This window comes from Pagrus pagrus (assembly GCF_965226575.1).
Source record: "Pagrus pagrus genome assembly, chromosome: 6".
Taxonomy (NCBI): domain Eukaryota; kingdom Metazoa; phylum Chordata; class Actinopteri; order Spariformes; family Sparidae; genus Pagrus; species Pagrus pagrus.
The window spans coordinates 6,221,205-6,243,834 of NC_140190.1; the positions used below are offsets into that span (position 1 = coordinate 6,221,205).

Below are 22,630 nucleotides of genomic sequence, written 5' to 3' on the forward strand. Positions count from 1 at the left end.
TGTGTGTCAGAGTAAAACCTTTCTGCTGGCTTAAAAGAGACGCCCCCCACGCCCCAACCCCACTTCCCCACCACGCTCCACCTCCACAGTCTCCGAATGCCTTCGGCCAACCGTCTCCCCCAACGCAGATAACTGTTTCTACTTAGTGCATGAAGGTATACCTTTAAAGTCAAGTTCATTTTTAATGTTCATTTGGCATTTATACACGGGAAAAAACAAAAATCTTGTAAACATGCACGTACAGTCTGATAACACATTTACATGTACAGACATTGTCAAACATAACACACATAACATAGCCACACAATATTTGCATTATTTAGTTATTCTCCACTGGCACAATGTAGTGTGACGTATACGTCTATCGTTATCTCAGTGCTTTTTCAGCCCGAACTCAGTTAAAATACTTTGTAAACAATAGTTTACCCAACATTTTATACTGTTAGCATTTCTACTTTTGATCATTTAGATAACCACATAAGTGTTTTTAACTAGTGAGATTAGCCTGTCAGCTAGCCTAGCTGGCTTGCTGAAAAGCTCTGCATATACACATAAGAGGAGAACCAGTCACACTTTACTCTGTTTCCTGATTCAAATCCTTCATCCAGCAATGAGGTCAGAGCTTCACTGCTCGCTCTCTCAAGGCGTTGTACGTCAGTCACTATTATTTTAGGCAGCTCTTCCAAGCACCAGGTGGCGAGACGTTAGTGTGTGTTTTTCCCCGTAATAATAAATTGTACGTGATGTTACCACAGTAACAACATGTGTTGCTAAATCAAACAAGACTAAAATCTCAAGGATTATAATTTAAAGGTGCAATGCGGGAGAATTGGCCACCGTGATTACATACTCCCAACAAATATGGGCAGCGTATCACCAGAGAAACTGCTAACTGCTGCTGACTGCATTCTGATTATACATCCATGACTGTAGCTGCAGTTAGTTAGTTTGCTCAGTTAGCTGTGTAGCTAGCCGGACTATAAGATTAATGTTGGTGTTCAGCCCTCTAGCACAGGAACTTTGGACCGCTGGGGCTAACTGGTTAGCGTGCTACTGTAACTTCAGTCATTAGCCATTCAACAAAGTACAATTTTTGAATTTTTTACACTTAATTTCTTAGATATTAAGTAGTTAAATAGAAATAACGTATTCATTAAAATATGATAAATCACAACACTGCATGTACTCTACTTTGGACACAAATAGGCAGTTGAATGGCTGGATTCAGTTTTGTCCTTTTACAATACGACCACAGCTCATTTTAGTTTGAACCTGCCTGCAGCTTTTTTTCACACAGTAATCTCCTCATAGGCTCTTTAGCTCGAGGAGCCTATTTCCGCTTTCACTATCAGAGGATTTCCTCCAATCACAGTGGCTAAGTGGTGCCTCTTTGTTGTGCTGTGCTGTACTCTGTGAGCGTAGATGTATGTTGCAACAATCTCTATGACACAGAAGCGCATAATGCTGCTGGAAGGAGGTCAGCGACCACCCAGGGGCAGGGGGGCGGGGGGATCATATGAGGCAGTCTGGTGACATGGCAACTAGTCTAAAGCCCATGCATCACTATACCACCTACAGTGGATTATAATGTATGACTGCAAAAGACTAGATTATACAACACAATAGCCACGGATGATCCATCATAGCTGCCTTTCATAAGAAGAATGCAGTATGTATGTCAGTGTGCGGCTGCTGATTTGACTTCCAAGACCCGTTTTTCTTATGTAAATAATGTTAAACGCTTTGAATGTACAAATTGTCAGATTCTATAAATGCTACAAACACCTTCAGCCTGTCACTGTAAACTGTGTAGATGTCTTTTATGAATGAGATCCCAGCAGTTTTTTCTGCTATGTCATCACCTTGCATGTAATGGTCACATGGTGTTTTCGATACTTATATTGCTTTCTGCTGCGAGCAGTAGAAAGCAGTATAAGTGCGGGCAGTTCTGTAAGGCATGGAGTAGTGTTTTCAGTGTAGTTTATGGGCCCTCTTTGCCACTTTTTTTCCTCTCATTATCTTGTTCCAGCCCTGCCGCTGACCTCGCAATGCTGCTTTCTAGTTTCTCAGCTGATGCAGTGTGCCAGCATGGGACTTCTCTTCCCGGCGACAGAAGCTTGCTTTTTGGCAGCGGTTCACGTGAGGTGACCAACCCCCTTCCCTCCCTCCCTCTCCCTCTCCCTCTCCCTCTCCCTCCCTCCCCTCCCCTTCCTCCCCCGCCAGGCTCGGCGCTTGCTATCCTGCCTCGTTGAGACAGCTCCACTGAGGCTTGCAAGATCAGCTGCCGTGCGAGCCCAGCTGAGGCTTCCGGGCACTCACGTTGCTAGATTTCATTTGTGAGTGAGCGTTTGACCTCAGGAATGAGTAGACATCCGCATGCTCATGCACGCAAACGCATACATAGTTACAAGCACACGGGTGCGCACGGATGAACAGCGTACAAACACACAGACGTCTTTGAACACGCAGCTTGCCCAACGTAGTCCGCGGCACACACACTCACCTGTTCCCCTGCCTTTCCCCTCTCTCCCTCCCCTCTCCCTTTCACCCCAGTTCGCCAGCCCCTCTCGCTGCCTGGCACCCCTCCATGTCGCTCCTGCCAACCTGCTTCTAAAACATGTAACCTACACTCAGTCCCCCTCATTCTGCAGCCGCGGGCCCTGACAGGCCGAGCGGTAATGCTTAGTGGCACAGGCTCGCCTATCCTCCATCCTCCACCATCGCCGCAGCAGTTCTGCAGATTGCTATTTGCTGACATTGGGAATGAGATTAAAGGCAGGGGTTAGGAAAGAGGCATTCAGAGATTGAAATGCAGCGATGACAGCTATTTCTCTCATCATCCTAAGGCAAATGAAGGCCACAGCATTGTCGGGCTACACGGAGGGCAAGCTGAAGCAACAAAGTAGATTAACCTAGAGGGGGGAGAGATGAAACGGCGCACAAATCGTGGCCCCTGGCAGTTCAGTGGCCGGCAGTTACACTCCTAATGTGTTCGACAGACTTATTTTCTGCTGTTAACCACTCACTGGCCTATTGTTTATGTCTTTAATTAAGTGTGAAGAAGTTATCACAACTTCATGTCTTTATTTGGCCCACCTTTTTTAGGGTGTCACCATAAATTAATGCCGTATAATTCAAAAAATCTGAAGTAGAGCAAGATAATTAGTCGTAGCCACATCTGTGTTAGTTATGTTTTAATTCCTCCCTTTGAGCGTTGTTGTGTTGTTAATATTGGAACACAACATCTGCAGTAGATGAATGCGTTTTGTGTTTTTTTACCACCATATCTATCGGATATTTTAATCCAAGCACAAAACTTTAGTGGAAGTCCCAAAATGGATTTTGTGGTTCTTTTATTAGTTTTGGATACGAGCTACTGTTGCTGGCTTTGCCTTTGGGGTTTGCAAGGGTTGCACCAGCAGAATTGTATTCTTTAGTAACATAGTGTGAAAAGTTTGGTCTCCCACAAAAAAGTTCCTTGCGATCCTTCTTTACATGCACGATCTTTGATTTCTGACGATGTAAGATCAAATTGAGCTGCAAGTGTGCTCCCTCTCTGCCTTTCATGCTGCTTCAATATCACGGCGTGAAAAAACAAAGAAGGCAAAGACTGAGGGAAATCTGAAGCGTTCTGCCACTCAACATCCCCCATTCCCAAACAACAGCGTCTCACTGCCACTACAAATACATTAGAAATCAATTATTTATGGAACAGAGTCAGGGCCTCTTTAATCTTTTCCTTTTATCCAATTAAATTGTCTAACCATTCTAAGCCTCTATAGCTCACAGGGAATGTGCTTCTTTAAAAAAAGAAAAGAAGAAAAGATTTTCTCTTCAGTCCTTCTTTTGACTTTCGATGTAACAGAGAAGAGACACTTCTGAGGGTTGAGGAATGAAAGGAAAGAAAGTGAGTAAAGTGTAAATGAACTCCCCCTCCCGCCCCGTCACCATTGCATTGGTTCTACAGGAACTATTTGAAGTTTTGATATTAAGACTCTGGTTCCATTCCCCGTGCAAAGGGACGCTGGGGAGCAGCGAGGCCTTTCATGATTCCTTTATGCCCAGCTGAAATAGTTCGAAAGTATTTGCGATCATCTCCACTGGGGTAAATACGATGTTACTTCAATTGCTGTCCTGTATTATTCAAGAAGTCAATTGAAGTAGTGTCTGAAAATTGAAAATGCTTACTTCCGAAGCAGATGTGCGAAATTATTGATGTGAAGCATTGTAAAACACTGCGCACTTCTCTCTATTATCATACAGTAAGACTGTTAGAGAAGAAAAGTTACAGGCTCACTCAAAAGCTTCACATTTTTACAGCCCACAATGAAAGACATCAGAGTGAAAGTGTGCTTCAGAGCTCAACGTGTTGTGATATATTTAATGAAATCTTGAGACTCGAGATCATGTTTAATTCTTTCAGTACATGTTGGATAACTTAAGTCTTAAAATGTTGAAGTATTGAATAAGAATTGACTTTATTGACAACAAAATTGATAACCAGTTGATAATCTAACACCAAACATTCACCACTTGTTTTATATAACAAACATTTTGAGGACATTACTTTGGGCTCATGAAAATTGTAACGGGCAGTTGCTACTTTCTGACGTTTTATAAACATAAAGAACATTTATGGATTAATTAAGAAATTGGACAAGCTAATTAATAATGAAAATCGAGCTAATGCATTTACATTTACACACTTTTATAATGCATTAAATTGTAAAACGAAGACCTTTAAAGTGTCACGACTAATTAATAATTTATTTCAGTTCTAGCCAATCAGTATATTTACATTTTTAATTACCTCTCTATATTTTAGGTTTCATTGTTAGTGGCGGGCTCCACCATTTCTGCCCTGTATCAAATGGCCTTCCTTTACAGAAGGGATTCATAGGAAATATTGCATGCATTAAATCATGCTTTCCTGTTTTAAATTTAAAACGAGAATTAATGGATTCATTGAGAAGCTGGACAAGCTCATTGATAATGAAAATAGAGCTGAGCTATTCTTTAGTAAATTCCAACCTAAGGTGAAATATATGACATTCACTGCCACCAGATATCGAGCGCCAGCATCTCAGACCAAAACAAATTGGGAACGTGAACTCACACTGCTCAAAGAAACTCAAATCAAACTGTAAAACTAGCCACTGCTCTTCAAATATAAAGCAATCTTCTGTTACTGCAGAGTCTATACCTCACCTCAAATGTTTGCAGAAACATATTTTAGTGCACTGTTTACCTGTTATATGAGAAAGTTTCTTACCAGGCGACCATGTTGAAAACAAACATGGGGAGAACATAGATAGACTCAACAGATCACAGCACACACACAGTGAGAGTGACTTCATTCTTACTCTTCTGTATTTTTACATGGCAAGTAGTTGTTTGCTGCTATATTAATGTTCAATGTTAACCATTGAGCTTCTCTGGGGTCAAATTTTCAAATGTGAATATTTGCTGAATTTCTTAGGGTCTTTTGATAAACAACCAAATGTCTTGATGTCTTGTAACTCAGACAAAACAAGCAACATAAAGACTTCACTCTTTTTGACCCTTTTCTTCAATCAATGAATCATGAATTAATAAACATTTCACACAAACAATACAGTAACAATGACTGTAATTTACTTTATATCATCTGTATCCACATTCGAGCCTCCTCTGATCATCTGCTCTGAAAAACGCTTGGCACGATGGGAGACTGCGACCTGGGATGAAACAAAATGATTTATTACTTGACAAAAAAAAAAGACATTAGAGCTGAAACGACCAGTTAGTCGATTAATCGACTATTTGATTGGCAGAATATTAATCTGCACTTGCGGATGAAAATTCTCTGGTTGCATCTTCTCCATTGTGACACACTGCTGCTTCCTTTGTCTTCTCTCAAAGGAAACTGAATATATTTGGGTTTTGGACTGTAGATCAGAAAGAACTAGCTGTCTCAATATGTCAACTTGGATTTTAGGAGATCATGATGAATATTTTCTTGTCCAAATGATTAATCAATTGGTTGATAATGAAATTAAGCGTTGCGGCCCTAATAGAGATTACAATGTCATCATATATAATGACCTGCCAGTTTCATTATGAAGTCTCAGCACTTTTAGAGTCATTAAATAACTTAAGAACTAATTGACCTATTTAAATTCTGGGTAATAGTAATAATAATAATAATAAAGCATGCAGTAGATTCAGGACCAGCTGTAAACAGCCTCAGATCTGCTGCTCTTTGTTAAATGATCATGTGAACTCGTGTGGGCCGCTGATGTTTCCACACAGCCCGTCATAACATGTCTGTTGGAATGCATACAGTCTATGATACATGTGTCTGTGTTTGTATATATACTCGTCTACATGTGTGGCATGTCTGGCGCAAAGAGATTTTTTTTTTTTCATTGTGTACATTTGTGTGTGTGTGTGTGTGCGCGCGTGTGTGTACAGTGTATGCATAGTCGCGCACAAATAGCTCCTGAGGGCCCTCGCGATCACAGACTGCCAAAAGGAAAAGGATTTCCGAGAGGTTTCCTTCTCGCTATTTAAAGTGGGAGCCCTGTGGGACATGTTTGGCATTCTCATCCACTCACTGAAGATGGCCTGTGATCTGAAGCCACTAACAGGCTCAGCATGCTCCGTCTCTGTCTCTCGCTCACTCTCTCTCCTTTCTCTTTCCCTCTGGCTCTCTGAAGTGATTACCCTGCTTGTGATTCCACTGACACCCACATGTCCCCCCGAGACGTGCCTTCACTAGTTTGTTTAATCTGCCTCCCTGTACAGTAGGTAACGCAGCCATAATTGAGGTGTGGATAGGGCTGTGGGAACAGATGAAAACCAATAGCAGGTTTTATGGAAAACTTGTCGGAGCTATAAGTCAACGTGGATGACAGCAGTCGCTAAATCAACATACAAAATGCCGCTGTGATAAGAAATCAAAATGTTAACATCTCAGAGTCTTCAACGGCAATTTGTCAGTCCTTTGTCTCTTAATGTGTCCCCGGTCGATAAACAACCAATCCTGCAATGACAGAATCGCAAACATCAGTGTTTCAGTAAGGTTTTCGAAATGTTGCTGGAAAAGTTGTGTGTGATCTAGTCCTTTGTTAAGCAACTTTTCTCAGTTTCCACAGCGGCTGACAATAAGATAATGAGTTATCTGAGATTAGAATACCATTAGCGGGCCTCTCAGTCGAGCAGATATTTGATCTCAACAACATATGACTTCCGAAAGTTGTGCTGATACCTGAGACAGATTCAGCTTTACACTCCGTTTGAATTTTTTGATATGAAAACAGAAAGTGGAACTGTGAAAATGCAAGCATCAGATACTCTATCTCCCCGCGGTTAGTGTCTCGCCTCTGTCTGTAACACGCTTGAACTGCTCTGTTCAGAACATACAGAGTGTCAATCATCGCCCAAATCAGCCTTTAGATGAAGCACAAAATGAAAAGGAACAAAAAAAATGATCTATACAACTGAACTTGAATTAATTAAATATACTGTATCATACTTCCTCTGAGAGATTGCATCTGTCCTCAGATGTGTAAAAAATAAAACATTCTGAGATATCTTTTTAAACCCTATTATTGTAAGATACCAGTAATTAAATTGACAGTGTTATTAATTGGGTTGAAGATAAGTTGCATTGAGTCGAGGACATCTTAAACTCAATTAAAGATATCTCCAACTCAATTAAAGATATCCAAATGCCATGTCCCGCAATATGCAATCAGGCTCTTTCTGGCGCAATAATATCAGTTCACTTGTGCCCTTTTTACAAAGACTCGGTTGTACTTCTAAAGTTTTCTTTTTATCATTTAAAGCCCATTTTTTTTAAATAGATGTCACCCGTGTCACACTTTAGTGATGTGTATGGTTTCTTTAATGTTGCATAATTATAGTATTTAATCCTTCCTTATCCAGCGTTTGAAATAGAAAATGAAGATTAGGCACTTCTGACATCAGGATATCAAGCATTTAAAGGGAAAGTTGAACATTTTTGGGACAAGGTGGTGTGAACTGATGCGTGGGCAACATCCTGTGGTTGAACGGATCCATAGCAAGCCGGCAGCCTGTCGGACAGAAAATGAACGGCAATTAATGGAGGCAGGTGGCAATAGCATTCACATTCACAAATAAAGTTTCATCATCCACAGCAGGAGGTGAGCTCTTTAATGTGTGGTTGCCAAAACAATTGATTAATCCGCAGAATGTTAATAAGCAGCAACGTTGATAATCAATAAGGCTTTAACTCATTTACCAAGCATGAATGCTAAAAATCTCAAATGTGATGATTTTCTGCTTTTATGGCTGTTGTCCATTCGTCCGTCCCATTCTTGTGAACACGGTATTTAAAAAACGCCTTGAGCGCTCTTCTTTAAATTTGGCACAAACATACAGAGATGAGCTGACTTGATGTTGGTGGTCAAAGGTCGAGGTCACTGTGACCCCACGAAACACATGTTTGGCCATTACTCAACATTTCATATGATAATAATGACAATATTTAACACAGCGGTCTAATAGGATAAAATAATGAAATTATGGTATTTTATATCCAAAATGTCAAAGGTCAACTTCACTGTGACCTCATGCAAAAAATGTTTTGGCCAATATTCAATGTAGCTCAGGAATAGCAACTCGACTGGTGCATAATTCACTGTCAATGAAGATCTTTCTCTTCTGATTAAGATTTCTTCCCCAAAACTACAGAGTGCACCTTTAATATGATACGACCACCTTGCAGATCTCTTTGTATCATGAGACTTTTCATAAAACAAAATAGTTATGTTAGGATATTTGATATTTGATCTTTGGCCTTGAAAGGGTAAATTTCTCCTGATTTTGAGATGTGTGTTGGTCAAGGCTGATGTCTTTTGACCTGGCTTTGTTTGAGGTGTTGTATCACTGACCTTAAACTGCAGGATGGCTCCTATCAGGTCAAGCTATTCACTCTCATCAGAGTGTCTCAGTGCTTGAAACAGAGTCTAACAGTCCAGCTCTGCTGCAGAACACTATAAACGACTGAATCATTTGAATCTTTATAGTGTTTTCAGTGTGACCGTTGGTTTCCCGATGAATGTGATCTGACCTTAAATATCTTGTGGATTTCTGATGAATCTGCTCACAGCCTCCCCTCCTCTCCCTCTCCCCAGGGCGCTGTGCCAGCTGTGGAGAGAACGTAGTGGGTGAAGGCACAGGCTGCACTGCCATGGACCAGGTCTTCCATGTCGACTGCTTCGTCTGCATGACCTGCAGCACCAAGCTGCGCGGCAAGCCTTTCTTCGCTGTGGAGAAGAAGGCATACTGTGAGCCTTGCTATATTGTAAGTAACTTTTTTTTGTCCCTCCTCTCCACCTGCTTCACTTTCTGGTTTTGCTCAGTCTGGTTATGTCCATGTTTCAAAAGTGCACATGATACCAGGGATGGTCACATTGGTGTCTGGAATGGTCATACATTTCCACTTCAGGCGACCACATTTCATTTCATCATCAGCTGACGAGTTGCCACCTCACCACATACATCTTCATTTCCTCTTTTTCTTTGCCTTTGTTTTGCTTTTGGTCACCAAATGAAATTGTCTCAGTATTTCTTTGTCTGAAAGTTGCTTCTTGCAGTCACACAGCTTTTAATGACAAGTACAAAGGCATGGAAGATGCTAAAAAAACAGTGTAACCAGTGAGCTTGGATTTGTTAAAGGTCATATTGATAGTTTTATGTAGACATTTAAAGGAAAATAATACATCTACAGGGCTTGTAGAAAGGTATTGTGACCCAATAATATAACACAGTATTTTCCAGTTGGTGGGAAAAAACATAAAAATGGACGTTAAGCAACGTTAACGTTTGCAAACTAGCTTTTGCAACGTTAGCTAGTACAACAGTTAGAAGGGTTAGGGTTAAAGCTGCACTAATTGATATTTTTATGGTAACAATAGATCAGATGACGAGGTGTTACGTGAAAAATGTCTCTTATATTCACAAACCATCGGAGAAACATCACAGACTGCAGTCTCCACTCTAACCCACGTTGTTTCCTCACAGCTGGCGAAAGAGCACAGAAATGCTGTACACAATAATAAAGACGGACAGACACAATTAGCAGTTAGGCGGCTAACATACTGAAGCATTTAGCGGCTATAGAGCCAGCTGTTTTTCTCTGAAGGCAGTGGAGCAAGTGTGGGACTTAAACACGACTTTTAAAGAACGCCAATGTTGCTGTTTGTCTGCTGGATGTGTGAATAGGTAACTTTTTGTGAGCATGTTAGCCATATCAATTTTAAAACGCAATAGCATGTAGGTGTTTGTTTATAGCTTTTGATTTTGACCCCAAGTGGCAACAAAAACAATGAATACAGGTTTGAAACACTTGAAATTTCCTGTTTAATGTTTGTGATATCAAAGCCAGATGTTCATAGCAACTGTTAGATAAATGAGCATATCTCCAAATTTAACCTTTATTTTAATTAGTTTTTCCTGAATAATGAATCAGAGCTGCATTCATTGTCTTTATAATAGAGGAATTTCAGATATCTCTTCCTCGCTGAATTAGATGATGATTATAATGTTTTCACTTGCACATCATTCAGTGAGCTGATGCATAACTATCATTACAGCTACAGCTGATAAGCAGTCAGATATGGTTTAAATGCACTTAGTTATTAAAAGAGTGTCAAAATCATGTTAGAATGTAACATGGTGTTAATTCTCTTTGTGGATTAGATCCTTAAAAAAGATTGTGTCTCGTCTGTTTCCTCATTTGTTACTTTTCTAAATCACTCTTCTGATCAGAAGTTGACCAGACTGAAGCGGTGACTGACACTGAGAGATCCCAGAAGTTATTTTTGATTTGGGGTGCCTTTATTCCTTTTTTTTTTTTTTTTACAAAACTGACCCGTTTTTCTCGTCGCCGTGTTGCACAACACACATGAAAAGTATTTACTTGCACAATATTGTCAGGAAAGACACGTCATCTTGTACGACCACAAGGAAATCATTTTGCAGAAGTGTTTCACTTATTCAGTTTCGTTAGAATATGATTCAGTTTCTTCCTCAGTCCCGTCTCTGGATATGACAACAGGCTCCTGGTTTCTTATAGTCAGCAATATCATGGGGACATTTGAGGGTCATTCCTGGAAGCTGAGATGGGAAGTAACTGTGCAGTCCAACCGGCCATTACAGGGGAAATTTTGGTAGTAGCTTTAAACTTTCATTTTTTGTTCATATTTCAAAATGAGTGATCGTGATTAAAGCTTTAAATTTGTACAAGTTTTAAAACTTGTATGAGGTCCAAATGAAGTCAGGAAGGAGAATATTATGAGCCCCTGATTTCATATGTAAAAGTCTGTTTGTGGGTCTATGGGTGGTGCTGTAATTATGTCTTGTTATGATGTACCAGGGTTGAGAGTTGTGCACACAGTGCCACAATACTGCTCAGACTGAAGTCCACAAGAGAAAACGGTCATCAGTAACAAGTTGGTGCAGGTTATGCTGCAGCTTGTTAGTATTACATGTGATTTTGTAGCAAAGTGTTTTGATCCGCTGCTCCTGTCTTCACTCGACTCTTCCTATATCCCTTTCAAGTTAAAAAAAAACCCTAGTGTTTCCGTGGACAGATCCTCTACATTTCTTAATAGGGTTTTTTATTATTGTGAAACATTATCAGTAGCATGTGGGAAACTCATTGACTTGAATTGTTGTTGTGCAAAATGAAAATACAATGTGTTGCAGTTGCCCTGATGGACTGTAGTGCTTCTATACTTCACATTATGACCCTCTCAGGAGCGACTGAGTGTCATCTAGTGGTGAAATTCAGTATTACGGGTCCTGTCTGGTCTTAGGCCTTATATCAAACCTTTTTGAAAATGTTTTGAAGCAGCCTAACCCCACGCGGAGGTATGGCATTGAAATGAAGAAAGCTTACCAGGGCCTCTGTGGCCAGCTCCTCATCTCTGCTTAGAGTTAGCAGCACAAGGCTACATTAGCCACTACTGTTATAAAACACCTCGAGTTGCATTGTGGCTAATGTACCAGCCTTTATTCTGTTCCTGCAGCTTGTGTCCGTTAGACTCTGTGGTTTTTTTATAGGCTCCCTGAGGCAGATAGGAGCCACCCTAAAACAAACATCAGGTAGTTATGTACCCATGAAAAACATTCCTCTTTACAGATTAGAGATAAGGCACATTTAAAAAGAGATGATTGTCATCAGTACCAACGCAGCTTGTAGCTTGCTAGTAAAAATGAGTGAGAAGTTTGTACACGCTGGACAAGTGATGACGAATGATGATGACCAGGGTAGCATTAAAATAAATCCAGATGTGTTGTAATGGTCATCATGATTCATTCCTTATTTGAATCATTAGTTCTAAAGAAATACATTGGAGCACGCTGACATTGTTGATTCCTCACACCCATCACATATTAACTCGTACTTACTTTCCCTCCACATCACTTTCAAGAAATGGCTTGATACGCACTTTACCAGTAAAGTCTGGAAGTTGAGCCACATGACGTTTAAACCAGTGGCAGGCCATCTCTTAAATCATCCCTTTTCAGAGGCACTCACTGTGATTGTAGTTGTCTTGTCTGGAAGTTCTCCAACTCTGATACATGCGCTAAAGAGGAACGGGATAATTTAAGAACTTTATTTATGCATTTCATCAGCATAAATGTTCTTCTGGCACAAGATCAAAAGGATGGGGGAAATCTGAATTTCTTAATGAAAGTAATTTCTTCTTCTTTTATTCCCATCCTCAGGGTCATACGCCTCTGTGCGATTAGAGAATGAACGTGAGAGTTGAGTCTCCGAAGAGAAATGTCATATCCCAGGGAGAAAGAGGGAAACTCAAGTTAGCCTGCAAGTCAGTCAGTCTAGGAATCTCTAAGAGAAAAAGAACGTTCATAATTAACTATGAATTTGTTTTTTGACTGTATTCCCATACTGTCCTTCCTCTTCAACCTGCCTTTTACACCCTTGTTATAACCCCCTGCTTTCCATCTTGAGTTTGTGAGACCTATAGGGGACAGATTTAATCTGAGGTATATATTTTATAGATTTAAAATATTGTATACTGCTTAAAACATGTATTCAGTATTATTTTTACTCATTGAAACTATTTGCTGATATAGAATAACATTTAATTAATACCTTAATTGCATTCATTTAATTTAACTTTAACACATTAGATGCATGTTGGTTTTCTCAAACTAACATTAAAAAATGCTACGATTAATATATTTCTTTAATAATTAATAATAATTATTTAAACCATGTTATCATAGTCGTGAGCCTTTTTGTATTTCCCATACGGTCTGTATTGTAAGTGTGAAATAGATTGGTACACCCTCTGGCACTGTATCACATCTGATGCAGAACATCTTACAGGTATCACAGGTGCCTGAGGAAACTTACTGTGTGTTGAATCTGTATAATAATATGCAAACATCTATTAATCCCTTTGCCAGGAATTGCAGGAATACATTTTGCACGCCACGCTGATTGCCATCCAATAAAGTTTTCTGCCATGTATCAAAGTAGGCGATCAGCAGCCCCCTTATCTCCACTGAGACTTTACATATTCTGTGGAACAATGCCGACATTTGTATTAGCGAGATCCATCTCTTCCGCTGGCTGATTTGCCTCATTCAAACTGTTTGTCTAGATATCATTAATTCCTTTTAGTAATGTGCAGGAACTCACCCACAGCTGTTATCGTCACCGGTCTACTTCCTGATTTCACAACCTGCTATCTCTCTGTCTAACCAACCTCAGTCACACCATTGGCCCACAAATTGCAGCCCCGCAGTCAGCCTTTGTCCTCGGCACTTGCCTGGCTTGCCTTCACAGAGGACTAATCGCTGCCTATTTGAATACGCAACGATGTTGATAAACTCCACAGACGTTCAATTAATGTCTCGTTTTGCATGGAGTGCTTTAGCATCGCATTCATGTGACAACACTGGGTCACCATTGTTTCGTTTTCCTTGTCTGATGTGTCTCAGCCTGAGCTGTCCCACAGATTTACCCACTCCATGTTTGCACACATGATAAGTCTTCATGAGTGTGTGTGTGCAAACAGCACCGAGTGAGCCCGCCATCATTGTTACTGAGAGACAGCAGTTTTGAGTTTTAGTGCCACTAAGTGTTTTCCAAGAAAGCTCTGATGTGAAACATTTTCCAGTGGATTCAAAGTATTGCTGACTGTATGTTTTTCTGCAAACTGGAACAAATTAATCACAGGGCATCTGGAAATTCACAAACAGAAAGAGAAACCCAGTGGGGTCGGACAAGTATTTTCCACAACAGCCAGGCATCTTAACTGTGTCTCTCGTAATTCAAGATCCAATTATGTAACCAGATCTGTGATGAAATTTATAGTATGTGTTCATGTGTTGACCCTGAACCTGAAGAGCCGGTCAGTTGCTTCGTCTTGCATTATCGTCGTGCAGTTGAATGCACATTAAGATGCAGTAGGTAGAAGGTTGAGGACTTTTTTGTGCATCCCTTAAAGGTTGCAACCTCAGACAAAGCTCACCGAGAGCTGACATACGAGATGTAATACATTTAAGAGAAGTGCTCCACTTAAGAGGAAAATGCTGTAAAGTGAAAGGCCAAGAGTACACTCAGTGTGTCAGCTTTTATGTGAACAAAGCAGCGACACCACAGATACTGAATAGTGATAGTGATGTGAATTAGATCCAGGTTTGTGCCCTGTTGTTTGTATGTGTTGCATTTTCAGTTGGACCAGTTTCTGTATTTGTTATGAGGGACATGAAAAAACCTTGTTTTTTTATGCAAATCTTGATTGTTGATTTTTTTGAGTGTTTACATTCTCGATTACCTTTCAGTAGCAACACATCCTCATACCAAAACAACTGTAAATGTCAGCTGAAGAGACATATTACTGTTTTCAAACACAGGTGTTGCAGTTTACAGCACTAGTGACAGGCACAACGGACCTTCATGTCATGGTCGCAGTTTGGTTATGTTGAGGCAACAAAACTACTTGGTTAGGTTTGGGAAAACATTGTGGTTTGAGTTTAAATTAATGTTACTTGTGTAAGTTGGATATAGACAACTTTCTTTGCTTTTACTTATTCTGAAGCAGATACTGATTGCACAGTGCCATGGTAGTAGAAAAATGACACCGTCTGCATATAGATTGGGTCCCTATGGACCTCGCTTTCACTATGCTATTCGGTCTGCCACCGTTTCCACAAAAACGCAGGTGTAATTACGGCACAAAGGAAGCACGTCTGCTATTGCGCAACCAAAATAGGAGGAGGCATTGTAGTCACTATCCCCAGGTAACTGTGGAGCAACTGGAATAGCTGTGGAAACTCTACACTGCAAAAGAAAAGGAACCCCGCTGACAGAGGAGGCAAAGAAGTTGGAGAGTGAGAGTGAAAGAAACCGAGGTAAAACAACAGTGAAGGGACGGGCATTCCCTCGATGGAGAGCTCTGTTGTTGTGTCAGAGTCGGTTCCCCCTTACCGACAGGACTTGAGACAGTTCAAAACCAGCATTCTTCCGCCTAGATCATAAGTAGCAAAACCTGCTTACTCATACAGCAGAGTGTGTCACTCTGTCTTGTCATAGGCTTGGTCAAAGTGCGATTCTTGCGGTTGTTTTTTGCGAGGCGGTTAGCGGTAGCCGTGTTGCTAACGCTGTCTTTGCAAGAGCAGCAGCAACGGCAATACCACAGGGAAACTATTTGCACTTTAGGTTAAGTATGTCATGTGACTTGATAATCATTTGAATAGTCAATGTTGAATTTTGGTAACAAAGCTTCATGCAATCCATTACTGTTTGAGGCAATGTTCACTCCACTACCACCATGTCTGAGCAGTATGAAGTTACTGCCAATGCAAACTAAACATATCTTACTGCTACTAGTTCAGTTAAGAGCATCATAACGGTGAAACACAGGGTCGCTTTTATTGTGAAGGGACCACCATTGTTTATGAACATCTTGCAAAGGAGTACTTGAACAGTCAAGAGCAGGAACTTTGGTTGTTGTCATGTGGAAAACAATTTGAAAAGCATGAAATCAGTTTGCAGTCACAAATATTAATGACTGACTTTTATTAAAGCATCTTTAGTTTGTTTGGCTGCTCTGTAAACAGAGACTCCAGTTCCTCTTCTGTTGTAATTCTAACGAAAGAGCTGCTCAAGGAGAGCTTCCTGTTGTATCCAACTGCACTTGCTAATGCCGACAAAATCTTATTACAACTGATTACAACTTCGACACGTCAACTCATGGATCATTTCTTACTATAAACACTAAAGTAAAAGGAACTATAACAGTATTTATAGACCATGATTTGAGATAATTTAAGACATTTATGCAGCTTCACATGAAATAAAAAAAAACGAGTGCAGCAAATTATGTTCTAGCCGCCATTGTACCTTCTAGATAGTTCAAGCCTAAATGTTCTTAGTCAGTGGGATTATAGAAGTCACCACATCCATTTGAAATTGTACTCTTAGATATGAATAGTAATTTTCTGTCTCCTTTCACTTCAGGAAGTCTAACCACGAGAGCGTATTAGTTAACGGGGCTGAGAGCAACAAGGACTCTCCCTCTATCTGATAGCTCGGCTGGTCTTTGAAGAAGTTCAGCATTGGGATTCAGTGTCACTGAGGTTAATTGCTTACACAGGGGTACCATGCCTGCTCTTCTTAAGTCTATTCTGTGTTGTCCGCTTCTGCCTTGTTACTGGGTTTTTGGCAGATTTCTGCAGCATTCCCACAGCCAGGTTTTCCGCCCAGGTAATTTACTTTAAAACGGCTGCTTAGCTGCCCTTTGCTTCAGGCTCTACACTGGTAAACAGTTTCATTCAATCTGCTTAACTGACACCAGTGAATGGTAAAACTGTTGCAGACAATGCTCAGTTCCCTGTTTGAGGCAGAATCACATCCCCGCTTTCCTGTTCATACGACCACTTCCCATGAATGCAGATCATCCAAAGTGCAAACAGTTTAAGTGTGCTGTAATGAGACTCATGTACACCAGAGTTTCAAAGTTTTGATGAAATGAACTAGATGGCTCTATATTTTGGAGTAGTCTTTCATGTTTTTAGGTTTTTAGAAAGTCCTCTTTAGAAATAGATGTTATTTTTGTATAAAGGGTTTGCAAATAAAATAATGTTTTGCACATGGTGAACAAAACGCAGTACAATGGTTCGACCGGAATAACTACCGAAAGGGTAGAAAGAGACAAAATAACAGTTAAATGAGAATATAAAACATCAGCAGTTATTGGTAAAAGAAATTGAAAGCTGAGCATCAAAATCTTTGCAGATTTAAATGGGATCCCGTTCAATAATGACCATAAAAAGCTAACATAACAACAGCGGTGTTACTTTATCAAAAAAAAATTCTTAAAACTTCAAACTAATGTGGAAAAATTAAAACATAAAAACACATGAAGTCTCTGATTTATGCTGTTACCATTATTGAAGGAAAGAAGAAAAACAGGTGATCCCAAACTTCTGAGCGGTAGTGTAACTAACACAAGGTCACACCGGGAGCAGAGCTTCATATTGAAAGAGCAGTAATAAAGAGATAGGGATTTGCCCACACAAAAACCTTAATCTATTTCTGCCTCTTTTGACAGAATTTCAGAGACCACCAAGGTCACGGACGCCAACTTGCTTGAATGTAATTACATTCATTATCTGGTGTTGTACTGCGGCTCTGTTATTTAAAATAAATGGGCTTTGGTCTTATTGCCTTCACTCTACCAAAGATTTTCCATTCCGCTATTGTAAAGGAAGAAGTGCACACAGCAGCCCTGACCTGCCAGTCACCAAGAAACGTTCGTGATTGACTGATGAGCTTTAACCCTCCGTGTCTGTTTGTCTGTCTTGGAATGTGGTGATGTCACTTCTCCTTTATGTTGTTAAGTTTCTGATGCAGACACACTTTTCAAGCACAAATCTCTTGTGATGAATTTCTATCATCAGCTAAGACTCCTATGAAAGCAAAGAGCACCTTCTTTGTGGGACGTGTAGAATGCAAACAAATGCTGATCTAATAAAGTTTTTCTTTTTTTTTTTCAAATTCAGTTGTGCGTGTTTAAAGTATAATTCACCATATTTTCGAGCATTCAAATAAGACTCTTTGTCTGAGAAATTATTCCACATATTTCAACTTTTTTTTAAGTTGCTTTCTTCTCTTGAGCACAAACCCACTACGCTTTAAGTAAAATGCATTTAAACAAACAACAACAATTGTCCATATTTACTCTACAGTAGGTTGAACCGACGACTATTTTCAGTAGTTTAGTCAGAATTTTAGCTATTTTTGCCAAATTAGTGACTTTAACAATTAATCACTTATCAAAACAGTTGGCGGTTAGTTTTCTGCTGATGGATTAATTGAAATCATTATTCCACTTTAACAGAAAAACAAACCATGGTCCTCCTATTTCAGTAACTCCCAACCAAACAACCACTTGTACCCTAATGAGTAAGTAGAAAGGTTGTTGAGCACTTCAACAATTTTAACAAAAATAAACACACAAATACATCCACACGTATGAATTGTTCAAATTAGCGTGATACTGATATTTAGTACATTATCACAATGATCAACAAGCTAAGAGCTACAATTTGCTACTGCACAGTACAGATCTCTCACCAACCTGAGTCAGTGGTAACGTCTTAATGCCTTGTGTTGTCAATGAGTATGCATGAAATAATTACCTTAGTATATTGTAAAAATGTTGACAGGACACCTCGAACTGCAACAAGGTCAATTATAACTCTTTCTACTATGAATGTTTTAACCAAAGAGGTTTGATATTTGTATAAAGAGCGGGATCTTGTGGGCGGGGCCAGCGAGAGAAACACGACTACACATATCGAGTGGGCCGCATAACAGGACGTAAACCTGGTAGGTAGATAACTTTTTTGGCATATGGCACCAGGTGAGTGATTCTCATTGGACTGCATCGGCGCCATCTTTGCGTTCACTATCTAGTTCTATTAAAATCAATGGCACAAAAAAACTGGGAGCTTTGCCAAGATGGCTGCTGAGTGGCAAGAGTGCTGAAAAGGACCTTTATGGATGAACAGGTGAAACAGCTAAATGTAATGGATAAAACTTTAAGCAGATACTGGCGCTGTAGGTTGGTGGACGGCCCGACCTAAAGCATCTGTATTTGACGAGTTGGGGATGAGACTCAACAATCAACTATCTTACAAATTTGGGCCTTTAAAATAATCAGCTAAAAGAAGTGTAGAAGTTGTTGAAGGATCCAGCTTGCAGTAAGAATGTTTACTTGACTAAGATAAAGTAACTGTATCCACTTGTTGTGGTGTTGCGTAACATCTACCTTAAAATCAATTGAAGCGAACACATTTGGAGTGTGACGGGTGGTGCTGATGAAGGGGTCCTTGAGTTCATCTGATTGCCAGTGGGGGTACATCAGAGAACCACTGCTCTCAGTTTGTTTACTGAATTTTACAAGTGAGTTCAAACGCACCATACTCATTCAATCTGGATGGCAAAGGGAAGTTTCCGAGGGCGGCACGGCACCCAGAGGCGACAGGCGTGGTGTCAGCTGTATTGGGGCTCCTGGTGATGGATGTCCTCCACAGCACATCATACAGACTCCTCTCCCACCTAACAATGGGATATCCCCAAGAACTCCCCTACAGCCCCTGCTGTCATTGAGAGAGGGGATATACGATACAATACATCCAATCACAGGCTGATCCTCTCCCCTCACATCCAGCCACAGTGATACTGACAGTACAGCACACAGAGAAAGTTTCTAATATTGCTTCCCTGACAGTAATATAGCTCTAATTAGAAATGACTGCACACCACCCACACACCTGTCACTGCACTGTGATGGATATCCAGGTAGTCAGATCCAGAGGCTTGCAGCCAGCGCGGTGAGTTAAGGGCCCCCACATGCTCATTGTTGTGGCACTGCAGCTCACCGTCAGCGCCTCTGCACGACTGCGAGCGGCTGCACAGCTGCTGCTCACACTGGGAGAGCTGCCGCGCACACGCCGAGCGGCGACGGCAGGTATACGCCCACCTTGGTTTTACTTGTCGTCTGAGGCGCGCCGGCGAACACAGAGCGGGGCTCGGCTTTCTGCTGACTTCGTCATCAAATATTCATGGCTGTCTGCATTAGCTTGCAGAGTTCTAATTGAGTTCTGTATATTCAGACGTGATTAACTCGGTCTAATTCCTCAAAGGAGTGAGCCAATTAGATAGCACTTGCATGAATAGGATTTCACATCTTAGTACGTCTCCAGACTTGCCAAGACAATTATGTGTGTGTATAATTGCGCTGTACAGTGGGTGTGAGCCCACTAAACTCAAGCAGGTCATTATTTCTTATTACTGATCCGCACTACAGGAAATGCAGCTGTCCTATCCATTACAAGAGAGTAAATGAAAAGCATGAGTGTTGTTATTAGAATACACTGTTTGGACAAGAGAGGAGGGAGTGATTCCAAACACCGGGCCCTCTAAACCTTCCTCATGTTTTTTGTCTAAGCACATTTCCTCCCCCCGAGGAGCGAGCAGGAGAAAAATATCCGTGACCCAGTGCTGACCCACCACAATGTCACTCTAACTCATGGCATGAGAGAACTACTGCCGGGGTCTTTGTCAGTTTCTCTCTGTAACCAGAGCAGGAGACATTGCCCAAAGTCCAGAGGGGTCACATTCTGCTGCGGAGCTGAATTTAAGGCAGAGAGGCAGACAAGCAGGCCGGCCACTTTCTGAGCCGGAGAGCGAGATCAGGCCCCCACTGCCACCTTTTATTCTTTAAAGAAAGGCCTGAGCAAGGCATGAGCCGTGCGTCGGCCCTGTCCGTTCATGTTGGCTGCAGCATGATATTATCACTTGGCTAAAATAAGAAATGTGCGTGAACAAATAAAGCTGCTCAGCTGCGTGTAATAGAACACATGAATATTTAAATCTCATTTGACACATGCAGTTTTTGTTGCTTTGTCAGAACTCATGTTCTCAAGTGAAAGAAACCTGCACACAGCTGCTGGTGAGGAGGATCACAGGGCTGAGGCTGCTCGTAAAGCGTCCAGGCAGAGAGATAAACTAAAATGTAAGAAACAAATCAGGATGGGAGGCTCTGGCAGGATGCCACCCCATTCCTGCACGCGCAGGTCATCCATAACCCAGTGTGAATTTATTACATGGACAGACAGATGAGCTGAGGAAGGGGGGCCATTCCAGGTCAGAGAGACCAAAAAACCTGGGCGCGCTCGTCCTGACTGACTGGCGTGCACACAGATGAGTGTCACAAATGCTGTGAATTATACAGCTGATAGTTTCAAGGTCACTGATCCTCAGAGTTACCAAACCATTAGGAGAATCACTTTCCACTGCGTGACATGCTCGCTCACACCCACACGTAAACAAATCACACACACACACACACCTCAGTCATCTGCATCCAGGCAGCAGAAAAGATTCGAGTGGGTGATTTACATAACACGCTTATAAATGACAGAATTTTGTAAAGGAGTCAAGTCATGTTAATATATCCTCATATGCTCGCACTGTAGCCCCGATGCTTCGAAACTGCTCAGACAGATGGACGGAGTCAGGATGCCAGGGAGCGCCGGTCACTGGAAAGCAATCACTGATATGTAAAATTAAATTTAAGTTGGATATCAAGGTGCCAGGGATGGGATCATGCGAGTCGGACCTCAGGGAGGGGAAATAGCAGGGGGTTGTTCACTTGTTAACCTTCGCAGGAGGAGGTGGGAGAGATGATCATGATCACTGAACCCAACCAGCTGAAAGGGAAACTCAGCTCTCCGCACACACACACACACACAGAGTTACACACAGACCTCTCCACCTCCCTGGCCTGAGCAGACCACAGATCAGGGAAGGGTGGTGCTCCCACAATCCCTTCGCAAATGTGTGGAGATTTAAATGAGCTCCCAATCTCCCTCGACCAAAGCAGATTTCTGGCATCCTCCACAGGCCAAGACCTCCATGATTTGGCTTAAGAATGTGGAAAACAAGCTCTTTAACCCGGACCACAATAATCCTATCTGTTGCTTTGTCAGATGTGTTTTCCACTGACTGACGGTGTCTCCAAAAACATCTTCATTACTGTAAGTTTAGTACGTCTGCCGCATTTTTCTCCGACTTGAACGAATATCACTGATGCTGCTGTGTGAATGCACAATTAGGATTCACGCAGCAGCATCACTTTCTGGAAACACTGACATGGGGACAGTTTTGCCAAATTCGCTTTTTAAATATGCATGAAGAGAAGCTGGTGCCAAGTCAGCTGTGAGTGAGGTAACTTTTGCGTCTTCCTCGTGAAAATAGAAGAGCCACACAAATATACTGTAAACTGAGGTCTGCTGGGAGCTTTACAGCCACGACCTTTGCATTCATAGTCTCTGTGTAGAGCAGGATTCAGAAGGATTTTGTAAACAAATAGAGCGACAGTGGAAAATAGTAAAACAGCAACAAAAAGAGTGAATCCTCTCTGGTGTATTTCAGGCATCTTAATGGAGGTTAAGTGGGGCTTAGCACATCTAAAAACTTCTTCTTGATGGTCAGAGAGCAGCAGGTGTTTCACTTTAAAAGATGGAATTCGTCTTGTTTATAGAGGAT

General features: G+C 41.2%; 1 protein-coding gene across 1 annotated transcript in view; it reads left to right on the plus strand.

Moving 5' to 3' along the window:
• The window catches only part of lpp (LIM domain containing preferred translocation partner in lipoma), a 152,585-nt gene that overhangs the window by 114,775 nt on the left and 15,180 nt on the right, over nucleotides 1-22,630 (plus strand). Inside the window, exon 9 of the mRNA XM_084354004.1 lies at nucleotides 9,162-9,331. Within this exon, the coding sequence (XP_084210130.1) occupies nucleotides 9,162-9,331 (170 nt within the window). The remainder of the gene's footprint in view (nucleotides 1-9,161; nucleotides 9,332-22,630) is intronic.